This window comes from Vespa crabro, chromosome 1, assembly GCF_910589235.1.
Source record: "Vespa crabro chromosome 1, iyVesCrab1.2, whole genome shotgun sequence".
NCBI lineage: Eukaryota > Metazoa > Arthropoda > Insecta > Hymenoptera > Vespidae > Vespa > Vespa crabro.
The window spans coordinates 18239169-18264932 of record NC_060955.1 but is presented as its reverse complement, the minus strand read 5'-3'; the positions used below and the strand labels follow the sequence as shown (position 1 = coordinate 18264932).

General features: G+C 36.6%; 1 protein-coding gene across 1 annotated transcript in view; it reads right to left on the bottom strand.

The window, feature by feature from the left end:
* Window positions 1–25764, bottom strand: part of LOC124432631 (fat-like cadherin-related tumor suppressor homolog) — a 297052-nt gene that overhangs the window by 162426 nt on the left and 108862 nt on the right. Inside the window, exons 3-4 of the mRNA XM_046981644.1 lie at window positions 16540–17566; window positions 13542–16249 (exon numbers count right to left, since the gene is read on the bottom strand). Of these exons, the coding sequence (XP_046837600.1) occupies window positions 13542–16249; window positions 16540–17438 (3607 nt within the window). The 5' untranslated portion in view covers window positions 17439–17566. The remainder of the gene's footprint in view (window positions 1–13541; window positions 16250–16539; window positions 17567–25764) is intronic.

Below are 25764 nucleotides of genomic sequence, written 5' to 3'. Positions count from 1 at the left end.
GGCCGCTATTGGAAAAGAAGTAGTTAGGACTTTTTTCTATATTTTGAATCGTGATTAACATCTAAGATTCTCTGAAGTATCGTATTTATGGATTAATCTGCTAAAGAAATAAAAAAAAAATAGAATCTTGATAGATTTATTTATCCGTTCAAGGAATACACGTTGAAGCAAGAATTAATTGTATGTAAATGTTTCGTTTTATAGCGATTTGAAATGTCCCGAAAAAAATGATTTAATTTATAATCTATCTTTTTATTAAAAAAAGAAAACTTATTCAATTGTACAATTTACGATGAACTTTATGATTTCACATTTATTATTCGAAGCTCGTATCTTCGACAGTGCATTTCTAAATATTTTCGAGAAAAAAAAACGAAGTTTGAACATCTTTCAGTTGATTTAGTCAGGTATATCCATTAAATTTTGCGAGACTGCAATGGTTTTATTTACGGTTAACCATAATATAAAGTAGAATGCGTGAACTGTAACTACAAAGAGAAAGAGAGCTTATCCGTCTCGACAGAAAGATTTATAGTGTATCACAAAGTTAGTTTAAATGCAACAGCTGTAGGAGAACTTGCACGTGGCGCGAGGAGCCACGGCTACGGGACTGACACGTGCATTGCATTGAACATTGCCACGTGTCGCACGTTTCGTTTTAAATATAAGTGATGAGCGCACGGAAATATTATTAAAATTCTTATTTACTATAAGAAAAATATCGTGGTGTATTTTTTTTTGTTCTCTTCTTTTTAAACAAACTAACTCTATCGAGCGTAATTAAATTTCAACTAATTGTACGTCTTTTAACATTAATTTAAAGCCACCATGATTTCAAACATTATAATATACATTATTGATAATATTTTTTAAATTCTTAATGACTATTTGTTATGAATAATGTAACATTAATTTGGAAATTAATAAAACGAAACATACACGCTACACAGTGGATTATAAAAATTAACCGAGAATCTGATTACACCTGTTAAACTCTTAGATTTCGTGACTCAAGCTATGAATAATAAACTCTAACGAGTTTTCCACGCGAGTTTCTTTTGTGGAAATATTTGAATATATATATTATATTATATGGTATCACTTTTTTTTTTTTTTATCGTTGCATGGCTCTTCGCTAAGGAATTGTCGACCGTAAAGGAGATTCTAGAAATCAGAGAAAAAGTCAGAAGCCAAAAGAATTCGTCCAAAAAGAAGAGAAAAAGGTAAGAGGAATGGGGATCTGGAGAATACCAAAGAGAGAATACGTCTTCCAGGGAAGGATCGGCTTCAGGATGAATCATCTCGCGAGTCCGTCTAAAGTCGTTGACGGCGATCGAATTCCCTTTGCGTCCATGGATTGTTGAGAGTATCTTAGTGAGTCTTGCGAACGATTGAGAAGGAAAGACAATCGTGGATCCGGATGAGAAAAAAGGAGACAAGAAGCGGCGCGTCGGACCAAGCTCTTCCGTCCATTATCGACGAGCCGGCGTGCATATACGGCTCGAAACACGTCCTAAAACCGGTTTCTCGATCGGTTCCACGAACTCTACGAAGCCGGCGGATCCGGGTGTATACTTGTGCACTCCTCTTTCCTCCTTACTTCATCTCTTCGAAGCCTCCTAAGCTAATGCAAGAGAGTTTACGAGAGAAAACGAGAGAGAAAAGAAAGAGAGAGAGAGAGAGAGAGAGAGTCTTCTTTTGTCAAGACTTCCGCGACTAGCGGATGTGGGCCGGACCGGATTTACCTTTACTCGCACCATATTTTTAGTTCTTGGGCAAGTAATGTACGTAGGTTGTATCGTTGACTCTTGTCTAACATTGTTAGAAAAGTCTTTAAAACCATCTTCGATTATGCATCCATTGCGTGATTGGTTATCGACGTTTCTTATCAATGTATCTATTAAAATATCATAGCTTTGATTAGATTATAGCGCCGCAAGGTATGCCCACACCGCGTTTCTATTCCCTCTTGTCATCATCTTGCGATGCCTTTATCGATACGACATCGAAGTCTTCGTTGAAGTTATCGTTGTTACCATTGGTCAATTTCCTCTTTCTCTCTCTCCCTTTCTCGTTCTCTCTCTCTCTCTCTCTCTCTCTCTCTCTCTCTCTCTTTCTCTCTCCGTCTTGCTTTCTCTTTTAATGGATTACGCTCTGTTGGTGCATACGGGCACCAGTATATCCGGTCCTCTTGCACTCACTTCCAGAAACTTATCGATCTGCTCTTGTCAGCTCTGTGGTTTAACTCAGCTTGTTGGTTTAAGCAATCGAACTTCTACTAGAATTGATTGCACATCTAGTATTCTACGGAGTTTCTGAAAGTACTATGTTGGGTATCTTAGGTGACAGTGTAATTCACTCCGCGGTTTAGTTCTGCTTCGTTAAAGAAAGAAAGAGAATTTCTAAAGGAAGAAAATAATAGTGGAATCTCGATTCAATCTATTAAAATGTTTTTAGACACACGATTTATAATTCAAATATTGGATTCTTAGAAATTTCGTGTAAAACTTTTGAAATTTAGATCATTCATATCACGAAAGTGTTCATTCACTGAATATAAAAGTGTGAGAAGGAGAGGATTACTCCCTCGCACACGATCCGGAGCGAACTATCATCCATCACAGCCGTTGATCGTTGGCATGCATCATGCATTTTTCTAGCCCCTTCGCAGGTTAGTCTCGCACACGCCTCCATTCGGCACGTGCTTTTGTCACGCGACTCGATCTTGCTCGACTATACCATACGATCCATGACCTAACAACATTTTACTATCATCTAACCTTTTAATGATTTTTACCATTGAATTCACGAATTTTTCCAAATTTTTTTATCGACCTATTTATATTTATTTATTGTTTTTGTCATTAATGAAAATGTTTTCACTTTTATACGATATATATAATATATTAGAATTGTAAAGAAACCAAAACTTCTCGACATTAAGAAATACAATTCATCAGCGATGTGAATCAACGAACCGATAATAATCTCGTGTGAAATTTTCGTCGACGAGCAGGTATTCGACGATAAAATTACGAAGAATGCACCGCGCTTATTTCATTTACGAGCTTTCGCGGAAATCCGGCTAGTATAAGTATGGATGTTAACAGAGAAGGATAAGAGAAGACCAGGTTAGAGACAAAGAGAGAAAGAGAGAGAGAGAGAGAGAGAGAGAGAGAGAAAGAGACAAGGACAGAGAAAAAGGGTGAAGTTGAATCTCTGTCTACAACTTGTATTCACAGTCCCTTGTTTCTCGAAGCGGAAAAGTAGAAGCCGTAGTAATTAATGTTCGGAGTCGACCTTAAGAGCCGGTCTCGTAGAAATTACAATATCTCATTGTGCCGCCATTCTCTAGTCTTTTATCTTTTGCAACAAAGCCATGCTCGTCAACCTGAAGAAACTCGATAAAGTGTTAATTCGGTAGCATAGGTCAATGTCGAAGCAAATATTGGTCAGGCATTGTTTCACGAGAACTTAAAGATATGTTTTTACGATGAAAAAATTTTTTATTTTAGAGGCACATTTAAATCATCGTTAAAATTTTTACAAACAATTTATAGTTTGGTTCGAACAAGATAATAAATTTTTTTGAAAAGTGCACTTTCTTTATTTTCAATAAGGTTTTTATCTCACCGATTCTATATCTTTAAAGAGATCATATAAAATCGTTTAAGATCTTCTCTACGTGCTCCCGTTTCACGTGAGTTCAAGAACGAAGCGTGACCAATGTATTTGCCGGAAATACGAAGTTATGAAGTTGAACTAACCTGCGGCTAAAATGAAATAAATGTTTTTACAGAGTGTGGAAATGTATATTCTATGATCGATCAATGAACTTAAGAGTCCTGTTCGCTAGTGTACGGTTGTTATTAACTATCAAGTAAAATATCTCTGTTGATCGATTAACTTATTTGGATCGATTATTTTCTTTTTCAATGATTTTGAATTTCTTTTAAATATTCGAGAATGAGGAAAATTAACGAACAAAAAGTTTTCGTTTGACTTTACGATCTAAATAGAATTTCATTGAGAGCGTCGTTATAACGTTAGAGACATTCATCACTCTTGTTACAAAGATCTCGAAAATCCTATGATTTCGATTTTCATTGAGAATCCTTGTACATTCATTGAACTATTAATACCTGAGCGAATATCCAAAAAGAAGAGCACGTGAGACACCCGATGGCGTTTGGTTCGGACAAGCAGATTTTCCACGGTTCAATGGACGTCAGAAATCAAAGTGAAAAGCAACGAAGGGCAGAGGCACACCGAACGCCGGCACAGCGCACAGAGAGACAGACCATAGTCCGTTCGAGGGTTCTAACTAGGCACCTAGCTGAGTGCACGCGCGCGCGTACGATGTTTCAGTACGGCGCATAACTCTCATCGAGACATACATTTCCGCGTACACGACGGAACGTACGTTAAATCTGAACAGCATCCACGAAGCACGTTCCAGATCCACGTGTTTAATTCACGCTCGAACGATTTACTCCTTTTATGTGTACATACGTGTGCCCGTCTATGGATACGCGAACCTGTCTTCTACGAGCTGAGGAAGAAGAAGAAAATTTATCGTCTTAACGCGCTTTACGATTTTCGAAAGCTTTGTAGTTCCCTTCGAATTTACGTTATATTCAATTATTTCGAGTAATTTTAAATGGAATTGAAGCTCTTTTTCTCTGTTTTTTCTTTTTCTAATTCTTGGAAATACGATAGAATAATTTTAATGACTATTGAGTAAATTTCAAAACAATATTTTAAAATATTTTTAATTGAACACCGAAATATTTAAAATTTATATTAATACGATACCTATTGCTTATAAATGTAAAAGTCGTAATATCAAGAGACATTGGATAGATAAAAGTTTACTATTTTATAAAATATGAATCAAAAGGAAAGTTTGTATGTTGGTTTCTCGTGGAAAAGCGTCTTCTGCTTTTTGAAAGCTTCTTTTCTACTTAAGTAAATAATACGTGGAACGATCAGACCAAAGGGAATTCGCAAACTCAGAAATGGCTAACTATTTTCTCAAGAAGAAAAAGAAATAGAGGAAGACTTTCAATCTATTAACAGATATCGTTAAAAAAGAATATGACTAACTTAATAGTTGTAACTTCAAATGTTTGCACGAGATCTAACACAAATCTAAATGTTTTTCTTTAATTATAAGTTGTCTTGAATTTAGTTTATACAAACTTGTTTAATGAATTCAGAATTTAAAAATTTTAGTACTTTTTATTTCTTTGTCTTTTTTAACCTTCGCATGCACGTAATCCCTCTTCTAAAATTTTCCTAAAATTTTCTTTATCTCAGAGATTTAACTTTTTCTGACCGTAATTATATTCTATTATTAACAAAATCTCATGATGTTATTAACCATGATGTTATAGAATTATAATTATAATACACGAAAGTAATAAAAAACGATTATAAATCTACTAGAAATTTATTATTGAAATGACGATAAAAATAACACGCAGTTAATTCTAAATCGATAGGGAAACAAAAGAAGAAAAATTTTAGTCTCATCGGACCTTATTAAAAAAATTTTTTGCAACTTCTGCTAAGCGTCTAGTAACTCGCAAAATAATTACGAATGGTCTTTGCTAAGAGAGAAAAATAATCGGAAGAAAAATTCGAGAAAAAGAATTCGTTCTATTTTTTTTTTGTTTTATTCATATTAAATTTATTATTGAATTTATAATTCAATGTTCAATGTTCGAATTGTATTGTCATCCTTTAGATCATACTTTTTTTACGATTTATACCATAAAAGCAACAACATTCGATTGTTTACCTTCAAAATATATTTCTTAAAGAGAACCTACATCCATACAAAACTCATCAGAAAATAAATTATAAACGCGAGTTTCTGAAATGAAAAAAGGCAACTACCGACGAACGCTTGTACATACAGAAGATAAAATAAAAAGTAAACGGAACGTTCTAACAAGTGCTAAAAAATAAAAGCACGTATCTTTCATAGTTTACAATAATGCTAAAACTCCGTATCAGAAGATAAGTTCCAAGCTCTTTTAGAACCCACAAAGTTATAAAAAAAAAGGCCAAGAGCCATCTTCTTTTTAATCTCTTTCTTGCTGGAAGATGCTAAAACTTCTTTTCTTTTTTTCTTTTTTCTTTTTCTTTCTTTCCTCTTCTGGAGTCGCGTTTACTAAATGATATCCACAACGTACTTGTGAGTTCTTTCGATGGTAGAACTCCATTAGAGATTCATGATATAGATTTGTATGCGCGGCACGCGTAAACGGTGTGCGTTACAGAACGTAAAACTTGTGACAGAAAGAGTGGGAGCGATAGAGATACAGAGAGAGAGAGAGAGAGAGAGAGAGAGAGAAAGAGGAGAGAAAATGAAAAAGAAGAAAAAAATGGAACATGGGTTCATCGAAAACGTGTTTTACAAGAATCTTGGTTCCCATTTCGAAATCTTGTCGTTTTGAGTGTTATGTGAGTCCTAATTGGAGTCAGCTCATCGTTCGAACAATAAATAGCAGAAATCCATGTAATCTTACGATGCAGCAGGATGCTTTAGAACTCTATTTGAATTTAGATCTTTAGAAATTGAGATGTTGCGAATACTAGTATAATCTAAATAACTTCGTTATAGAAAATTAGTATGCGATATTCAACTATGGTCATAAACTTGTTATATCCTGTAGTCATCCCAGGTGAATCAAAAGTCAACTTCGATCTATTGAAAACTATCATCGATATATTAATACGAAGTTTATTTATTTCATACATAGTTATGTTAACGTTACTGCAAGTTGTGTACAATATTATAAAAACTATTTACTTTATAGATTTTTTCCTATAGACTTTTGCATTCCAATAATTTCAAACATTTCAAACATCAAGAGATTTTCCATTGACGTTTCTATTGTCGAAACAAATAGTCAAAGCAGTAAAAAGCGTTGCTTTCTATAAAAACTTGAGATTTACAAAGTCAGAAAGAGAAATTCTCTTTAAGTTCAATTTCCATTGAGCCAGACAAAACTTAAATTTTACTATATAATGTTTAGGCTTCTATAAATTGTTAGATCTTTGTTATCATCTAGAAATCATTCCAATTACATTAGCCTTTTGATGAAAGAAAATTTTGTTTAAAGCTTCTTGCAATTACGGTACTATTAACGAAACTGTGCAAAAGGAATAGACGTTCACGTGTTTCACATATGCACGCATGCACGCACATACTTACGTGTGTATGTGTGTCATTAGAGAGAGTACGCAACCTGGCCGATACTCGCTTGCCTTCCCCGCTTCATTCAAGTGTGGCACGCCCTTGTTAATTCTGGTACAATATTTAAGCAGGGGTTCATAACCATTGTGCACACACATCAACCGAGTAAATCTCGTACATCCAACGATCGTGGACAAGCGGACCTGTCTAATTTAGCATTTAATGGGGAGGGAAAAGAGGAGCAGGTCTTTTAATCATCCTACTAATTTGTCAGCAGGTAGACATCGCGTTTCAGCAAACTCATTACGTTTTCTCCCAGCTAATTTCATCAATCGAAAATCGTTTTGGTTAACAATCTTTACATATTTCCATTGTTCTGCACTTAATAGGTAAGGGAAAGAAATAAAAAAAAAAACAGAAATAAACCGAAAGAATATATTGAAAATCTTCACTTTCGATGTATATTAAATAAATATAGAAAAATCAATCGTTCGATAGGTAAATCCTTTTCTCATAAACTATTCTAAAGTATATATACATATATGACTTTTCTTAAGATTTTATTCTCGTTAAACAGGACGAACGTGGTCCGTCATAGACGTTCGATAAACTTCCGATAAAATATTCTCATACCTTCCGTCGACTTTGCGCAAGATACAAATCTGACTGATTTATGGAGCACGTGTGGCGATACAAACAACCGTTGATTTACCGTCCAAAGTATCCGCAAGTGTGACTGCTTTACGATTTCCCGATTCAAAGGTTAACATTCCTAAACTCGGGCCTCGTGGAATAACAACCATTCCCCTATCCTTTTGTTTAAGAAAATTCTTTGCGTTCTTTGACTATCAGAATCCACGATTGGACTATATTTGAATTGAATAGATCTTAAGAACCGGTAAAACGAAATTAATGTTTTTACGTTTATCAAAATCAAAAATTAAAATGTTAAATAAATTATAAAGATTAAATTTGATTTGAACAAAGAATAAAAAGTTACATAAGAAAAAGTTCTATTCTCTTTAAATTACACAAGATAGATGTAAGTACGTAAATACGTTGATGCAGACGGGGTTAGCACTTTCCTGCGTTCCGTATACATTCAAGCTCGAACGAGCTTTCTGGATAGGGCTCGATATATAAAGCTTTATTAATGGAATAATGCTTGGCACGATAGTCGCGCGCGACAAAGTGGACAGAGTCGCTGGAACGCATCGAACGTTAGCTCGTTTGCCGGAGATCTTATTCCCTCTTTTCCTTCCCTCTCTTTTCCTCTTCCTTCTTGCCTCTCCTTCACTCTCCTCCCCTTTGTGTATGTATCTCAGAAAACTAGCTATGCTGGGTTTCTAAAGCAATTAGAGTAACAGTAAAAGAAAGACAGAGAGAGAGAGAGAGAGAGAGAGAGAGAGAGAGAGAGAGAGAGAGAGAGAGAGAGAGAGAGAGAGAGAGAGAGAGAGAAAGGAAGTATAAAATCAGAAAAATATAGTAGTTGAAAAATTAATGAAAAATCGCTATAACCTTTTAACACTTTTCGTTTTGACTATTTCATTCGATATTATTTATAATTTTATTTCCATTTTAAACGATCGTTGCAACCGGTACATCAAATAATCATAGAACGAACGTTCATATGAATTTAAAGAAAGGTTCGCTCGCTTCTACATGAGACAACGACTGCCAATAATTGAACGTATGGATAAATTGGCCAATGCCTATATTGATTTTATTTTGAACGTTCATTTAATTTTATTTGAGTATCCTTCGAATATTGATCAATCGGGTGGAAAATGCATTTGCATTCTCGTTGGTTCTGCTGGTCCTCTATAGATTATCGAAGGCGAAATATTTATACACAATGCATCGAAAAAATTCAAAGCAGGCTTTTCTTCGCAGCACATTATTTAATCCTTCAAGCTTATCAATGGCAATCTCTAATGCGATATTGTTTTTTTTTCTTTTTTCATACGAATCATATTAATATAACCACGTAAAAAAAAAAAAGAAAATCTGCTAATAATTCTTTTAATCTTATGGTAGATATTCAGAGCAATTTGTAACGGTAGATTCTCAGCAATCCCTTTTTTTTTTTTGAAGTAGATCATTGTAAAAAGTTGTCCCATTACGAATTGCCATTATAACACGGTACAAAGATATTTCGATGTTTTATATCTTTAACCTTTTAATATAAAAACCGAACGATGATCTTTGTTAATATTTTTGTTAATTTATGACAACCGAACGAAAACATCAGATTGAACAAAATTTTTACGTATAAGATACGATAAAGAAAAAAACAAAAAAAAAAAAAGAAAAACAAAACAAGTATAAATATGATGAATAAGAAACCATCGATATACATCTTCTCGAACAATAGCTAACGGCATAGAACGTGATCTACGAATCGTGCGTAACTCGTGCGGCAAAAAAATATCGTTGTATTAAACGAGTACCATCTCAACAACGTCACCGTTACACCCCCAGGTACAGACATCACCATCACCAGCATCACCATTAACTCAGGTATATACACATACCTATATACTATCGTCCACCACGTCGCTTATATTTCTCGTGCGTGCTCCTGACACGAAAGGCAATACACCGGCAACTTATGAATATTTACGCCGCTTGAATATGCATACCACTGACAATGTATTATTTTTGCTGGACGGAAGATCAATATAAACCCCTCTCTTTCTCTTTCCTTCTCCCTCTCCCTCCCTCCCTCCCTCCCTCTCTCTCTCTCTCCTTCTCTCTTTCTCTTTCTCTTCCTCTCTCTTTTCTCAGATTTTCTAAATAGTATTTCATCAAGTTTTATCATCTTCAAATCGTCTTTATTTTTTTTTGATTTTTATGAATTGTTAAACGATAGGAAAGAAAATTGTTTTCTTCTTCTGTTTTTGAAAAAAATATTTATATTTATATTATCAAATAATCGTATTTGAGTAATTGAATTTGTATTATTTCGAAAGTACATTATGTTTTTGATATCAAAATGTTTTCAGAAAATATTTAGAAAATATTTGAAACAAATGAAATATCGACTATATATATATATATACATATATCTGTGTATCTTATATTGATGTACTCATATACTCGTGTATTTTCATATGCATAGATATGTTCCAAGCTTGCAAGAACGAAAGAGAGAAAGGGACAAGAAGTCTGTACGACATTATACTGACACATTTGCTTCCGGAGAACGGACAAGAACTCGTCGAATGTGATTAAAACGAAGATGATATGAGCTTTGTTTCAACGTATGCACATGTAGATATGTATATCTATATTATGCATGCCTATGTAATACGTATATATATATATACATATGTATATTTTTTCGATCTCTTTTTACAGCACCATTCTCCATACCGGTACATTCTATCGTGCGAAATATACAACTGGAATCGAAATGTCAACCGTCGTGCGATTTATGACTCGAAGAAGAGTCCGAGAAATAGAAAAAGGAAAGAAAAAGAGAGAGAGAAAGAAATAGAGAGAGAGAGAGAGAAAGAGAGAGAGAGAGAGAGAGAGAGAAAGAAAGAGTGCAGTACGGTTATATAGAGAACACGCCATTAGTACGAAGTTGATAAAAAAGAGACACTCGGTTTTACTCGAATAACTTAAAACAAGTACGATATCAATGTACGGGTTAATTAAATTCGTTGAACTATCTCTCATTCATTGAAAATTTTGCAATCGGAAAACAGGATTTCGGTTGTTTTTCTATACGAAATCATTTTGAGAGAGTATTAGTTTAAACCGTTGACCAAACTCAAAATGTTATTATATAATTTATAACGATGCGTTTTTATCAAATGGATTTTCTAACGTATCGTATGATAAAAAAAAGTTGCGATGTTTATTAAAGGGTATTCTTATATAAAATTTAATTTTGCGCGTACGTAAGAATTAACGATTATTAAAAATAAAAGGATTAAATCAAAATCAATTTGATTAAAGATATTCGAGCTTAGTGTTAAAACGCTTCATCCGCATATGACTGAATTAATTAATGCGACGGCCAATCTAATCAACTTGAATGAAGATCGTAAGTAACGTTGGAAACTTTGGTAAAGTGCACTTTTACGTTGATCTTGCGAAGGCCGATATAAGACGATATATATATTAGAGCTTAGATAACTGATAGTTTCTTATATATATAAGCAATGATATAAGTCCAAAGAGCTGACTTTAAATAGTGCCAAAGTAGATTACTAAATTTCGTCAAATAGGAGTAAAGTTTTACTTCGTCGTTCAAAGACTTATTGATTAAATTTCTCGATATTCTCTCTATAGAGAAAAACTGAAAAGAAAAATATTAAAAAGAAAATATCATTTATTTTTTTTTTTTTTTTACAGTTATTTATTTCGATGGAAAACGATTTGTTAACGTCTTTCTAAAAGATAGTAGTAGTAAATTTCTCTTGATCATTCGACGCATTGAGAATTTCACGATGCAACTTTCTTATTATTATTATTATTATTAATAATAATAATAATAATAATAATAATAATAATAATAATAATAATAATAATAATAATAATAATAAAAACAAGAAGACATCATCGATGCACTTATCGTTCCATGCGTCGTAGTGAACAACGTGCCCCACCCTTCAACAGAAATGAAGAGGGGGATTAGCCATTAGGCGGAATGACACACGGTTTCTTGGGAGACGTTTTCGCGATGAAAGATGGACCGCGAGAGAAATTTAATGCATATGACCTGGTCGCACGGTGAAAAGAAGCAAAAGACGAGAGAAAGGGGAATAAAAAATTGGAAAGAGAGAAAGAGAAGGAGAAAGAGAAAGAAAGAAAGAAAGAAAGAGAAAGAAAAGATTTTGTTTGTCCACGTAATTCAATTAGACTCGGTAGCATCGAAATTTAATGGGCCGCGTCGCTGTAACGTTGTTCTGGATCACTGCCACCAGACTTCTCTCGTTTAAGAGTGCGATCGTACGAGATCTTCTTTGACTTTTTTATTTTTTTTATCTCTCTCTCTCTCTCTCTCTCTCTCTCTCTCTCTTTTTCTCTCTTTCTCTGCTTTCTCAACTTTTTAATTCCCTTTCATGTCGTCTCTTTCTCTCGGTTATCCTCGATCGATCAATGGTACGAGAATCCAAAAGAGGAGAGTTTCTTCTTTCTCTTTTGCGCATTGTAACTGAATAGAAAATAAATTTCATTCGGTTGCCGTGCGTGCAATACATCGATTTCCCATCGTCACCTTGGTTTTATTTTTCCTTCAGTGAATCGAAATTGCAAGCACAATGAAGAAAACTCGTCGCTCTTATCTATGAGTGAAATTCGTTTCGTATCATTTAAAAGTTTATGTTATGCGTATAATATTGTACAATTGTATAACCGATTACGATGATAGACAATATATTCATCCAATCGCTTTTCACGAGCTAATCAATTAACGCTTATTTCAATAATTCTCAAACAGACCACACGGCATATTTTTTTCTTTTTTTCTTTTCTCGTCTTGATCGTAATACGATCAATTAAAACTTGACTATTCTTAGGAAAAGGTAAAAGGTCTCCTCGAGATATCGCCCTTTAACATCTAAAGTGGTATCGTTGCCTAGTCGAGGAAGGTCGAAGATCGAAGCGATCGATCCTGGGACATCGGAAGCGATTCGAACGTTATGCCGCTAATAAAGTAACGTTATCTTGGTCAAGTTTTCTTTGATCGTTGCTTCAAAGACACGCCCGACAGACGGATGTTATCCAGACGTATCCGTTCCAACTATCGTAACGATCGTGTCAAAGGCAAGTCACGAGGAGATCTAAAAAAAAGAGAAAGAGAAACAGAGAGAGAGAGAGAGAGAGAGAGAGAGAGAGAGAGAGAGAGAGAGAGAGAGAGAGAGAGAGAGAAATAGCGGCGCATCTCGAGACTGCGCTCTACGAAATAGCGCAAAGCAGTCTGGATGGTCGCGTACTTGGCTATAACTTCCATACGTCCTGGAATATCCCCCTTAATTGACTAGAGACGATTTATCGCTATATGGAGAGCTCTTCCTCGTCTGTAGTTTTACTTCACTTTGGTGGACACATAACAAGATGATATGGATAACAAATCGATTTTATTGCTTCTTTGTAATTGTCTCGCCACGTAAAACTTTTCGATCGTTCATATTATAGGATAATTAATGTCACTAGATCAGAGAATATAACGTTAAAATATTTACAATAGTTTTTACGCGTTGTTTGTTCTTTTTTTTTCCGGAAAATCGTCAAGAATCAAAATAAAATTGCGTCGTTCGTTCGTATTGATCCTCATAATATCTTAAAGCAATCAACAAATGTAAATATTACAATAATTTACCTTCATTATCGATTGAGAATATCCCGATGCCATCACCAGCCCGTATGCTATAGCCTATTCTGGAATCACCACCAGGTGGGTCCGCATCCTTGGCACGTACACTAGTCACTAGAGTACCAACCGGTTGGTTCTCGAAAACATTCGCAGAGATAACGAAATCGTCGAAGATCGGAGCATGAAGGTTCTCGTTAACGTCAACCACTTCAATGACGAGCAATGTTTCGGAAGACATCGAAGGTTCCCCTCTGTCCTTGGCAACAATAGCGAGAGTGTGTACTTGCCGTTCCTCGAAATCTAAGCTTTGTGTTGTTCTAACAGTACCGGAGAGTTTATCGACCTTGAAAAATCCTTCACTTTCCATAGCGTCTGAAAGGAAATACTCGATGTCACCACCAGCTCCTTCATCTGGATCAGTAGCGTCAACAACGGCAACAACGCTCCAAATTGGCACATCCTCGCGAATCTTTGCGTTGTAGTTAGGTAAAGCGAAGCTCGGCGCATTGTCGTTCACGTCTTCGACAGTCACGCGAACCAAAGCATCCGAGTATAATGGCGGCGAATCGGTCGTACCTTTTCCACCGTTGTCCTTCGCACGAATCTTCAGTTCGTAAAGTTCTTGTCTTTCTCTATCGAGCTTTCCGAAGACGCTCAATACACCGGTAATAGGATCGACTTTGAAATCGTTCGTCTCCGTAACGAGATAATAGGTCACACGTGCGTTCTCACCAAGATCAGTATCCGTCGCATTCGCACGCCAAACATTCGTACCATTCAGAGCGTTTTCCGAGATACGAAAGCTAGCGAGAGATTTTTCGAATTTCGGTGCGTTGTCGTTCACGTCCAGAACTGTTACCGGTAACATTTTTGATGCTGACTTTTGTGGTTTACCCAAGTCGTATACACTTATGTTGAGAAAGTATTCACTTTCTCTTTCTCGATCTAAATAACCAATGACGTTAAGATCACCCGTGTCCGGATCGATCCCGAAAACGGAATCTCGATCGCCACTGGAAATACAAAAGACGAGCTTACCGTTGTAATCTAAATCGCGATCTCTCGCTCTTATTTTGGCAAGCGTAGTACCAAGTTTGACGGATTCGTTCGTTCTGATTTCGTTTGGAAAATCGATAAATTCCGGTGCGTGGACGTTCTCTCCATAGCGACTTGGAGTCAAAGAATACTCGTCGTTCCGAGACGGCATGTTATTTCTTTCTGCCGAAGCAATGGCATCCGTCAGACGTCTAGCAACACCGGTGTCTTTGCACTCGAATGCTCCGCTTTCGTCGGAAAGAATTCTTCCTTGAGAGGCAAGATTCCTCTTGGCGTTGACCAGATGCATGTGAACTGGATTCACGTCGGCAAAATGAGTACCATCCGTCGCCGTGACGTTGACGATTCTTTCGGTCGCTTTTATATCGGAAAGATCACAGGCGACCGATAGAACACCGGTCGCTGAATCAAGTGTGAAACATCCGTCAGAATTTCCGGAAACTATGCGATAACTGATGATATTACCCGCGTCGAAATCTATCGCGGAAACGGTGATGATCTCGGAGCTGATTGGAACGTACCTTGGCACGTGCCCGGTGCAATCGATTCTCTCGAACTGAGGACGATTATCATTGACGTCTCGCAATCTAACTCGTAAGCTCATCTCCGCTTGGCGACGATAGGGCAAGCCCCAATCACTTGCTCTCACGTGCAACAGATAATCCCTCTTCATCGTTTCATAGTCGAGCACCTGCTTCGTCCTCACGATCCCCGTGAAATGATCGATCTCGAAAGGTACTTTCTTGATGTTGTCGATGCTGTAGGATATGTAAGCATTCTCGCCTGAGTCACGATCCTTCGCCGTGACCTTGACGACCGAGGTACCAGCTGCTTCATTCTCGTCTATCCAGACTTCCATCTCGGACTGCTCGAAGACCGGGTCGTTGTCGTTCGTATCTATCACGTTGATTTTCACTTTGGCGGAAGACTGTTTCCTTGTACCTGTGTTTCCCTGATCGATCGCAGAAACGGTAAGAGTATAAAAGGCTTTCTTTTCTGCGTCTAGATTAACTGCGGTATAGAGCATTCCTGTCTCAGCGTTTACATAAAATTCGCCACCTTCGTTACCACCAACTATTTCTAAAAATACTAAAGCATTTTTTCCCTCATCAGCATCGGTCACCTTCAATCTGATCACCGGCGTATTGACTGGAGCAGTTTCTGGCACGGCTTCTTCATAAATTTCCCGACTAAAGACTGGTGCGTTGTCATTCAGATCGGCCAAATGTACCGGTACAGATTTGTAACTGAAACGTTGTGGTATACCACGATCCATAGCCCTTAAAGTAAGATTGTAACCCTGCAAGGCAGTCTCTCTATCCAACAAACGCAAAACTTCGATGTTGTATTCAGTCGGACCAGCCTGCCGTATCCTGAAGTGTCCGGCCGGGTCGCCACCAACGATGTCCAAGCTCGCGATCTCCCCGTGTATGCCCTCGTCACGGTCAATCACTCGTACGATAGCATAGATGTCCGCGTTCGAATGCTCTACTATGTCAGGCAGGTGGTGAACATAGATTTCTGGGGCGTGCAGATTCACCTGTCGCACCCTGATCATGACCTTTGCCGTGCTTGCTCGAATAGTACCCACGTTACGAAATAGTGCTCCACGATCCTTCGCTAAGACCACTAGTTCATGTATGGCGTGCTCGGCGTACCTAAACATATTTATATATATATATATGTATATATTTATATATATAAAGGATGGCTATTTCATTTTTCGTTTCGACAGATAAGAGATAAGGAACGCTTGTAAATGAGAAAGTTGATGAAAGTGTTAACTAAAAGATAGAAAATATATAAGGCAGAGAGAACTTGTCTTCTACATTATGCATGGACTCTATTTGATTTATGCATCAATCTTGATATTTGAAAAGGAACACTAGGTCCAAGTTTAACTAGAAGGAAAAAAATAAATAAATAGAATAAATGTTCTTATGCATACCTGAGTGGTCTCGTGAGCGTAATAACCCCGCTAACCGGATGAACAGCAAACTGGTCGTTCTCTTGGGCGAAGCTGTAGTAAATCTCGCCATTCCTGCCAAGATCAGCGTCTTCGGCAGTTACCCTGAGTATACTCCGATGCAGAGGCGTATCCTCCGTGACGGTTGCCTCGTACTCGGTCGGATAGAACAACGGATTGAGATCGTTCGTGTCGAGAACCGTCACCACCACCGTCGTGTCCGCCTCGAGGACGATCGCTTTGTTCTTACCGTCCCGCTTGGTCGAGGTCGCACGTACCTCTAACACGTAACGATCCTTACGTTCGCGATTGAGCACGTCGACGTTACCGGTTCGAGTCCGAATCAATAGGAAACAGAAGTCACCGACAACGCGTTCTTCGGCCTTGAAAAACTTGTCGCGATCACCGCTCGTTATACGAAAGCGTATTTCTACATGGCCACTTTCACGATTGTTCAATCTTATTCCCATCTTCTCTTCTGGCACGACATATGTTTTTCCTATCGAATTCTCGGGAATCGAAACGTTATAGAGAGATCGCGTAAACGCAAACTTGTACCTTGGCGAGGAACTCAATTCTGCTATGAAAGGTGCCGATGCTGTCGTTGCGACGCTCGTAATAGTCGGCGGAATTGGAAATTGCGTCGTTGTCGACATCATTGCCGTTGTTGACGAAGACAGCATCGTTGTCATTGCTGTCGTAGTACCGATCGTCGAGAAGGATAACGTTTTCGGTGCTACGCCTTCAATGTTTGACGATGATATAGGGAAGAGAGTGCTCTGGATGGAAGCGTCGGAAGACGGCGTACCTGGCGTGGCTGCGAACAGCCACAGCCACAACCATGGCCAGGCGAGCAGCGCGCGCTCCTTCATCCTCCTCATCGTGTCGCTAGCTCATCGTCGATGGAATTCCTACGGCGACGTCTACGTCGAGCTTCCACAAAGAGAGAATTCCGATTCCTCGAGATACCACTTTCAGTCTTCCTTATATCATTTATTTTTTTCGATACCTGAAACAAAGGACATCTCCTAGTTAAAATCTGTTCTTACAAATATTTTTCTTCAATTACAAAAAACAAAGTAGAATAAAGGGACTCGTATTTTATTTTTTCCTCTCCTTTTTGTAACAATAGTATTGAATAATGGACGAAACACGTGCACGGAGAAATAGATCGAGAATTAGGAATTAAAATCTGGATTATCTTCGATAATAGCTATCGACTTCTAGTTGAACGATCACGACGACGATTTTAAGGTATGAATGAAAATGTTACGCGTACGTTCGATGTAGGAATCATAGAGATATATTACCTTTGAATTAAATATCACGAAAATTAAAATATGCTTTCTTTTTAAATACCTATCGATGTTTTTAATATGATTCCATCTTACAATAAATTATTCAGTTGCGTGATCTGTCGTTCGAATCTGCCCTGTCTTAAAAAATAAAGAAAATGTAAAGAATCTTTTTCCAGATAAATTCATCCGCTAATTTTGATGCATAACGATCTGATGTGTAACATTAACAATTAATCATGGTAATAATCGAGGTCAATCTTGAATTTTATGGAATTAAAAGATATGTGTATAACACGTTACCAGATTCATTAAAAAACGAAAAGAAACAGATATAGAGAAAGACGATAAAATGGGTCCATTGTTCGGTTAGAACGATAGATACTAATTCCAGGATTTCGTTTTACGGATTGACGAACGCGTTCAGACAGAGTGACAGAACTGATCGGCGCTTGTGCTTGTATATATGTACGTATGTTCGTCGCTTAACTGTGATTTCTCACGAATCTGATCGGCCCTGCCATTCGGTCCAAGCGTGACGGTTTCTCTGTCAGAGAACTTCGATAACGTAGGCCGCGTCACGAAACACGAATCGGACAGCGATTTTGCGATTCTGCCTATCTTTTGATCCCGCCGAATCACCCTCACTTTCTCTCTTTTTCTCTCTTTCTCTCGTTCGCGTTTTAATCCTCTTCATTCTGTCTCTTCCACAGATGTTCTCACGCTCTGTTTCCAACGAATCAACGAATTGTCTCGTTTGATACTTTATTTTCGAGAAATCTAAATTCAATCCTTCTTTCGACAAATATACTTTCAATTATTATTGAAAGAATTTCATTGATTTTTGACGGATCTATGAAGTTTTCGAAATTTTAACATAAACTTTTTCATCATCAAGGCGTTAAATACATATTCATAAATATTTGATGTCAACGACTTTCGTGCGATAGAAATTACTCCGTCAAGGCAAAAACAAAGGACAAGGAATTTCATAATTTCACGGAGAAAGCGAGAAGGCGCCGGTAGCTTTACAAAAGTGCGAGCTCCCTAACGATAAGACTTCCTCGATTTCCCTTTTCACTTTGCCAAGGGAGACGTAAACCTTTCCAATTACACGCTCGTCGTGATTCAAAAGCAACGTAATAAAAAGCATTTAAACGGCGATGCATTTTCCTTGCATCCTGATATTTCCGCTGCCGCCATAATTTCATCTGTAATAACGTGCTCGATAAACGAGACACAGGTACGACCAGGTAAAACGAAGACGAAGAATTCCAAGCGCCAGCTTGGCGCCTTCCATGTTCATGCTTAATAAAGTTTGATGATCGAAGAATAGAAATTATTTAGAACTAGTATATATCCCCGTTAAGCATGACGAATTAAAAAAATACATTTTTGTACTTTTTTCTTTTTTTTTTTTTAGAAGTACTATATCAAGTATTCGAATTATTGTATTTCAGATCATATGTGACGTTCTACGATTCGACATGTAAAATAAACATTTTTCCGTTGGCTGAATTCTATTGTCAATTGTTTCGGAAAGAACAGAACACGGAACACGGAACAGGGAACACAGATCATAAATCATAAATCACAAATCACAAATCACAGATCACAGATCACTCAATGAATGCATTTCTAGTGTAACCAATTTTATAATTTCCTACTCTTTCTCTCTCTCTCTCTCTCTCTCTCTCTCACTTCGTACTTTATGTCGGTCGTACACTGACCTTTTCTCTCTCTTTCTCTCTCTCCTCTCTCTCTCTCTCTCTCTCTCTCTCTCTCTCGTTTAAAGCCTTGTAATTTGTTTTATAGCTACTGTTTCCGCAAGTTAAATAATAAAACTTTCCGTTGGATCATAAAGAGGAATTATACGAAAGTTCATTTGGATTGGACAAAAATAGTCAAATTTTTTAGAAATTTGCAAAAACACAAATTGAGGATTTTATATTAATAATGTTATAAAGATATTGAATTACTAACTTCTGACACATATATATATATATATATATATATATATATACACAAACATACACATACACAAAAGTTAGTAGTTAAATTTCTTTGATTTTGAAATCGTTTCGTATGACGTTATATTTGTCAAAATAAAAGGAAATCAAAGGGAAAATAATCATAAAAAGATTTCATAAAAGAATTTGGATAAAGCAAAAACTTTTGTAAATTTCTCGAGATGGAGACTACTGTTAGAAGGGGAAAAAGCATTTCATCTTTGAATGTTTCACGTTGTGAAGGCTGGCAGAAAGTGGAAAATGTATAAGACATAACAAGAAAAGAGAAGAGAGGAACGTTGAAGTAAAGGAAAAAAACTAAGGAACGTAGAGTAGAGAGAAATCTTTGAAGGTTCGGCAATAATGTCGTAGGAAAATCAACGAGAACGGTTTTCTCTATCGCTCTTTCGTGCCGATGAGTTCGGAAAAGCTTTGAACATTTTCCATGAGCAAAACGAAGAATAAAGAAGAAAGAGAGGAACGAACGAAGAGAAAAGAAGAGAAGAGAAGAGGGTTGGAGGGATAGAGGGTGGATGGGAGAGTAGCGGAAGCCCCGAAGGTAAGCTCGACAGTACCGGAGGTCGCAACAATGCACGGCGGAGGAACTCTTTTTGCCGGTTAAATTGAGTGTGAATTGCGACGCCGCGTAGGTAGAAAAGCGGAGGAGGGCTACAGAGGGTAGGTAGGAGGATAGTAGAACGCCAAGAGAACGACGGAGAAAGGAATAAAGACAAGGAACAAGCGGCCAATAGGTATGTATATATGTATGTACCTCGAATACTATTCTATATTCGTGAAACGTTTCATTTTCGGATAGTAATTTAGAGAAAAAGAAGGAAAATGAAAACGATATAAAAAAGAGAAAAATTACGAAATGGTTCTACGTAATCTTCCTCTAGTACCGTTCGATTCGTACTATCTAAGCGATTATGTGCTTAGAAATATTCTTTTTATTTTTCCTCAAACCATCAATAAATGAAAAAGTGAAATAGAAAGAGATTGAAGGAGTGAGGAAGGAATAGAAAAAAAATATTTTAATTTTTCATTCCGACCACGGTTACCGTTATATTTTCGTTCGCTTCGACCGCATTTTGCGATTATATGGTCGAACGGGCAACCGCGAAATTCTGTAGCTTATTGTACTATATATCTCGTTCGAACGATGTTGAAACAATATCAGAATTTCGAGTGAGGTGTATAACGGAGGAAATCCGCCAACACATCCGCGAAGGGATTATATGATAGACGCGAAAATTTTTTGCGAGTTTGCACGACGGCAAAAAAAAATCGTTTCAGTAAAATTTTACATACAAAAACAACGTCGATTTCGGTTATTTTTCAATGGTGAATGGAATATGTCGATACTTCCAAACTGTTTCGTATAATTATTTCCTGTATCATATATCTATATTTTAATTGCAATTGCATTTAAGTTGAAAACAATCATAAACGTTCTCCATATAACAACATTTATCAAGAGAAATATTTAATGGAGCCATCATTAAATAACTTTGGTAAAGAGCCCTGTAACGATACGAGTGTTCAACCGCAAGCCGACTTTGACCTCCCTAGAACTAGACGGTACTGTCACCACAGACGAAACCACCGACGCTTATCACCGTCGTGACAGTTATGCGGAAATGCTTCTCCTGGAAATTAGATCGTGAAAACGTCGTTTCGTGGGGGATGGAACGAAGGTAAAACCAGAACTAGAGATAGAGCTCTAAAGTTAGAGTTAGAAATAGATAGAGAGAAATTTTCTCTCTAGCAAATGAGACATCCCAAGACCGCAATTATTTCGCCCTTACCTTCTATACTAAATGGTGGTTACTATATCGTCGACCATAAATTCGTTCATCGACTAATTCGTTATTTTATTAGTTACTAAACGTTCTATATAATTTACAGATTTTTCCTTGTGAAATGAAACAAAACGTTTCTAGCGAACCATGTTCTCTAGAAATAAGAAAAATCTATGTAGAATCTAAAGACTGATTAAAGATAAGAATACGTTTCATAGTGAATGCGGAAGAATATCGAACGCGGAAACGCATCGCAGGTCGCCTTTCTTTTTCCCCTTTTGCTATCCCGTTATTATCTGTAACCTTCTGGAAGGGAACACTCGAGGAGGACACGAGAGGTCCTTTATCAAAGCTTACCACCCATATCTATTGTTGAGATCGAGGCATCGCTGCTTTTACGTTCGAGATATCGTTTTAAGGGCGATTCCACTAAGAAACATTAATATCTACTGGGTGTTTGTAAAAGAGGTGCGACTCATTCTCTTTCTCTCTCTCTCTCTCTCTCTCACTCTCTCTTTCTGTTACTTATCTTGACAATTTTACGAAAGGTATCGTAAAGTTTGCGTGGGACGATCGTCTATTTCTCACGGCATTATCGGACCAATGGGCGAAACGTCCTGTCGTACTTTCTATCATTTACGTAAGACACCCAAGCGCTAGATGCTCCGACGCGATTTGAAGTTTTTCTTTATGTTAGATTTGAAACGAAGGCGCAATCCATGGAGCCACGCATTTACATTTTCAGTCGATAAACGAACATGAATCGTAAATGCATTGGTAAGAAAGTGAATACGTGAATGGAAGTGACTTCGGCACTTCCCGATCGATTTCACGAAAATTTATACTTCATGTTACATAGAATAAAAACGTAATGTTTCCACATGTTACGCAGAATAAATCCGTAATGTGTGAATATATTTTTAAATGGATGATACATCAAATGCATAAATCATTGTGACGATTGCTGTAACATATAGTACAAATGCCGTAGCTCAATTTTATATCGATACAAGAAAAAAAAAAAAAAAGAATAAATAAATAAAAGGAAGAAGGAAAATAGTTAAAATATATTTTCTTGTTTTATTGCAATAACAAAGTTTAATCGTTCGTTATTACACGTGTTTCTTTTCTTAACGAACGAGTTCAATAAATTGAAGGAATAATTTTCTTATTTGTAATAGATCGAACTATAATTGCCAAGAGAAACTATCGAAAAAGAATTCAAAAAATATATGAGACTATTACGACGTTGTAAAACATTTCGATTACGATTTTCAACCTTAATCGTTTACTGTCTTCGCTCTAATGGATAGCGTTTCGATCTTATCCTGGCGTATTTTTCCGAGCGACGTTCTCTTCTTTCTTTTTACCATGTAATAACGAAGTTTATCGCTACGAAGAAACGATGAAAGAAAAAGAAAGAGAGAGAGAGAGAGAGAGAGAGAGAGAGAACGCTTAAAAAAGAAAAGAAGAAAAAAAGAAAAGAAAGAAAGAACAAAAAAATAAAAGAAAGATCGAGAATCGAGGGAAAGAAATGTAGAAAAAAATCTTTGAACTTCCGCGTTCTACTCATCGCCTCATCGTCCTCATCGTCCTCATCGTCCTCATCGTCCTCGTTGTTGACGTCGTAGAAACACGAATTTCGTGATGTTAACGTTGCTCGCTTTCCGGAAATAACATCGTTCGAGCGTTGCTAGTTAGCCATATTCTAACGCGCAAAGTTTAACAATGTTGGACGTAATGCGCATAGAGGCTTTAAGGGTAGAGAGGAAAAGGGACGGTATGACAGGTTAGATTATTCGAAACAAAATTCTCAAAGCGTTTTAAGCGACGAGAAGTAACATAAAATGACGCTTACTCGTCAGATTGTGTGAATCTATTTTCCAAGACACTTTATAGTGAACTCATTTTCGAAACTTATGCATTAACGCTTATTACCTTCATCCTCATATTGCATCCAGTCTCTTCTTGTAAAAGTAATTTATGAACCATTCAGATAATTATGTGATTATATTAATGTGAGAAGTCTGATGGAAAATTTACATTTCACATATTTAAAGCACTGAAATTATTTTCGCAAACGTATCGTGAGAAAATAAATATTATTTCTTTCTTTCTTTCTTTTTTTTTTTTTATTTAATCGATCTCTCAAAAAGAAAATGGAATGTAAATTTTCATTTCGTATCGTAAATGATTCGTGAAAAGAAATAAAAGTGAAAAATAGTACAAAAGAATCACGAAGGTGAATCCACGAAGAACGCTCCGTTTTCGTATTTACGGATATGGTTCGAATGTGGCTCGAATTCAACGTTGTTTTTGATATTTACAACTAGGTCGAGATCTCTAGGCACGGCGATCGGGCGAGTAGAAAGCAAAGAAAGAGAGAAACGTGAAACGATAACCCGGTCCACGCGCGGCCACCTTGCGCATTTCCGTATTTCCTTTAACACGAACGAGACCTATCTTGGCTCGTAAAGTTCGCGTATACGATACGCTCCGGAGAGCGTGACCTTTGAACCCGAGCACGAAAGTATCCTACCAAACAGCAAATACCGATCTCCTTTCACTTCTCGTTTTCATCGATCACGCCGATAAAAAAGGAGACTTTTACGGTTTTAATAATTATTTTATTTAAATAAAATAAAAATAAAAATTTTGTTTTCTCTTTTTCGTTGCAATTTAACGTGCATAAATTTTATTTTTAATTTAACTGTTATTTGAAAGAATGAGCATTGAAATCGAGCCGAGATATATCAATGTAAAAGATATCCATAGAAATGAAGCATCACCTTCAATGCTTAGCGTTTCCATAACCGCAGAAACGACCCGTATAGCTCGAGAGAAGAGAAACCCGCCCGCATTCGGACGTCATCCTTGACAAATGACTGCCAGCGATTAAATCAATCCAAGAGATATGCCTTTGACCACTGACGCATCGTGTCGCATGCTCGGCTATTTATGTGAGTCCACGTAATCGCTATCATAACTCGGTACCTCGAAATATCTCCGACACTTCATCGACTATCCTCTTTTTTTCCCTCTTTCTCTCTTTCTCTCTTTTTCTCCTATTCGTATTTTCTTTTATTTCATTGAATTTCAACGAAATTCTTAATCGCTAATCACTGAAAAACAATAAAAATCATTAGAAATTTTATCCGAAACCTATAACAAAATCGAACAATTCTTTATTTTTATGCTTATTACAACCATCGAATATTCTATTAAAATATTTGAACAAAAAAAAAAATATATATATATATATATATATATATATATATATATATACAGATAGTTTAGGAATTATATTCGTGATTTTAACGAGATCCAATCAATTCGAAAAATTGAAGGTATTGTTACAAACGAATCTTGTTACTGGTATATATAAAAGATGATGATGTGAAAAATGTTTCCTGACATACGATTTCAATCGAAACTACTTCCAAATGTCCTTTGTTGGATTTATTTGCTTTATAGAGAAAGCATTCATCGTGAAACTCTACGTAATATGATTCTATTCGGGTTCAAATAGATCTTCTTTCAAGATCAAACGAGAATATATCCTAGTGACCCACCGACAGTTTTATTCAGTTTATGAATATACCTGAAAAAACATTCTCTTTAAAAAAATAAAGCTTTGATTCGAAAAGGTCAAAAGAGGATACTAGATTTACCATCTCGAACTAGTCCCTTTATTCTACGGAATGAATTCATGGAAACGGACGATAGATTTATTTTTTCCTGCGGTTTCTCGCGCACTACTAACAAATCCTCTAGCCACGATGGACGAAGCTGGAACACGCCCAGAGATTAGGGAAACTACGTACTTCAACGAAACACGCGATTCTAGATTAACATCGCGAAGCTAGAACGATCACTGTGATAGATACTACAACGAGTGAAGATTTACCCGCAAGATTATCAGAGATTTTCTTTTCTTTTTGTCATTATACCTGGATAAAGGCTACTTTCTATTTTTATAAAACTATTCTTCGAAGATCGTTTGAAAATAATTTTCTTTTTTTTTTTTTTTTTTAATTAAATCTCATTATTAATTTAATTATCAATAAATTATATTGATTAAATTTCAAATTATTCCATTTT